Source organism: Echiichthys vipera, assembly GCF_963691815.1.
Source record: "Echiichthys vipera genome assembly, chromosome: 9".
In the NCBI taxonomy this organism is placed as follows: Eukaryota; Metazoa; Chordata; class Actinopteri; order Perciformes; family Trachinidae; genus Echiichthys; species Echiichthys vipera.
Window position 1 is genome coordinate 1,905,764 of NC_139834.1, and position 2,500 is coordinate 1,908,263.

Consider the following 2,500-nt stretch of genomic DNA (forward strand, 5'->3'; position numbering starts at 1 on the left):
TTCTTCCTCCTCCTCCTCCTCTTCCTCTTCTTCTTCTTCCTCCTCTTCCTCTTCCTCTTCTTCCTCTTCCTCTTTTTCTTCTTCTTCTTCTTCCTCCTCTTCTTCCTCTTCTTCTTCCTCTTCTTCCTCCTCCTCCTCCTCCTCTTCTTCTTCCTCCTCCTCTTCTTCTTCCTCCTCCTCTTCTTCTTCTTCTTCTTCTTCCTCCTCCTCTTCTTCCTCCTCCTCCTCCTCCTCTTCTTCCTCCTCCTCCTCCTCTTCCTCTTCTTCTTCTTCCTCCTCTTCCTCTTCCTCTAGGCGTCAGAACCACAGAGAACGCACGCGGAGTGAATCCAGATGAAGCAGCACGACACAAACGTTCACAGAGCTGCGTGTTCGTGTGTGTTCGTGCTCGTTTGGAGTTAATTACACTTTAGCCAGTTGATTGGTCTCTTAGCAACGGTGTCTGCCGGCCGCTGGGTCGCTCCAGTAACCAGCTCGCAGAAGACCGTGTGTGATTAACGATTCAGGCGTTCGTCATCTCGGTGACAGAGCGGGAATGTGTTCAGCTCCGGCTAATGAGCTAATGTTAGCCAGCTGAGGTTTCACTGAGCTAATGTTAGCAAGGAGCTAATGTTAGCCAGCTGAGGTTTCACTGAGCTAATGTTAGCCAGGAGCTAACGTTAGCCAGCTGAGGTTTCACTGAGCTAATGTTAGCAAGGAGCTAATGTTAGCCAGCTGAGGTTTCACTGAGCTAATGTTAGCCAGGAGCTAACGTTAGCCAGCTGAGGTTTTACTGAGCTAATGTTAGAAAGAAGCTAATGCTAACCATCTTAGGTTTCACTGAGAACATCAGTAAAAGCTTCAAATGTGAAAGTCTGGTTTCTGTATGTGTGTGTGTGTGTGTGTGTGTGTGCCTGTGCGTGCGTGTGTGTGTGTGTGTGTGTTTGTGTGCGCGCAGAAGTGGCAGTGTGTGGAGGACGCCACGGGTAAACTCCGGCTTTTCAAATGTAAGAGCGAAGGGGGCGGGGAGAAGACCTTACAGAAGGGCGTGGCCGGACGTCAGCGTCCACTCAGCATCAAGTCTCAGCTGTACCATCGCAACTCCAACGCCAACGCCAACGCCTGTGACTGCGACCTCCGCGACCTCCGACCTCTGAACGTGCGGCCCTCCACGATGAGGCCTTTCAACAACAAACCGTTCTTCCCCAAGAAGAGTGAGTGTTCAGACACAGAGCGTGTGTGTGTGTGTGTGTGTGTGTGTGTGTGTGTGTGTGTGTGTGTGTGTGTGTGTGTGTGTGTGTGTGTGTGTGTGTGTGTGTGTGTGTGTGTGTGTGTGTGTGTGTGTGTGTGTGTGTGTGTGTGTGTGTGTGTGTTGACTTCGTCCATCACATCGTTGTCTTTGTGTGTCCCAGAGTTCAAAGCCCTGAAGAGTTACTCCAGGAACCGCTACAGCCGCTCCGCACCCGTCACCAACGGTTACCCCAACGGTTACCCCAACGGCAGCCACAGCGCGGCGGAGGACGGGGACTGGGCTCCGGCGATAGGAGACGAGGCCGAGGACGAGTTCAGCGGGATGGGAGGCGTCCCCGACGGCGTGGCCCGGCCCGACTCCCACAAAGTCACGCACAGGTCAGCGGAGTCTCAGGTCACAAAGACGCAGTTAAAGGAAGCTGCTGGATTCATTTAAACGCTAAACGTCTTTCAGGGAATCTAACAAACTCAACACAAGCAGCTTTATTTGTCTGTGCAGTCGGGAGAACAGGAAACAGGAAACAGGAAACAGGAAACAGATCTGCGAGGAAACTTCCTGTGGAGTTTTTAAAAGATGGCGGGTCGTTTCACACCGCTGCAACGATCTGAAACGGTTTCGTCTCGTCGTGAATCTTTGGTCTGAACTGGACTTTAAACGAAGCTTTACATTAAGGGGCGCACTCCCACTGTGCCTCCGTACCGTGCCCCAAGGTTTCAAAGGTAGAGTCTGGTTCCTTTGACCAATGTGAGTGCAACCGTACCGCGTCTAGGAGCGGCACGCTTGCCGTCCACGGCCCGTTTGGGAGAGGTGGGCTTTAGTAAAGCACGTTTGCACGTGTACGAGCACAAGCGTGCGCACGTGTACGAGCACGAGGCCTACGGCGGTTCTGAGGTCATTTCCTGTGCGCCTGTTGGGACGTAGAAAAAAGAAGGAGGGACCATGCGCGGACATTTCAAACAATGGCGGTGAAAGGTTCACGTTGGTGTGATGCGGAGGTGGAGTGTTTACTGCAGATTTGGTCGATGAAAAGATTCAAAAACAGTCGACAAGATGCACAAAAACTCCGAGGTCTACGGAAAGATCTGGAAACAAAGCCACGCATCGCCATGACGTCATCAATGCGTGTGACGTGTTACGGCGTGATGACGTATAGGCAGCAAGAAGCATTCTCCGAGGCCCAGGTAGTGTGAGTACAAACGGGCCTGGAGGGGGGGACAAGGACCCTAAAGCACGGGGCACGGGACGGAGGCACAGTGGAGTGAATTAGAA

At 52.5% G+C, this 2,500-nt stretch overlaps 1 protein-coding gene across 5 annotated transcripts in view; it reads left to right on the forward strand.

Moving 5' to 3' along the window:
* Positions 1-2,500, forward strand: part of LOC310951666 (extracellular sulfatase Sulf-2-like) — a gene marked incomplete at its 3' end in the record, with an annotated part of 17,461 nt that overhangs the window by 10,570 nt on the left and 4,391 nt on the right. For all 5 annotated transcript variants that reach the window (XM_083919995.1, XM_083919997.1, XM_083919996.1 and 2 more), the window contains 2 exons: positions 938-1,193; positions 1,392-1,608. In XM_083919995.1, coding sequence (XP_083776121.1) covers positions 938-1,193; positions 1,392-1,608 — 473 coding nt within the window. The remainder of the gene's footprint in view (positions 1-937; positions 1,194-1,391; positions 1,609-2,500) is intronic.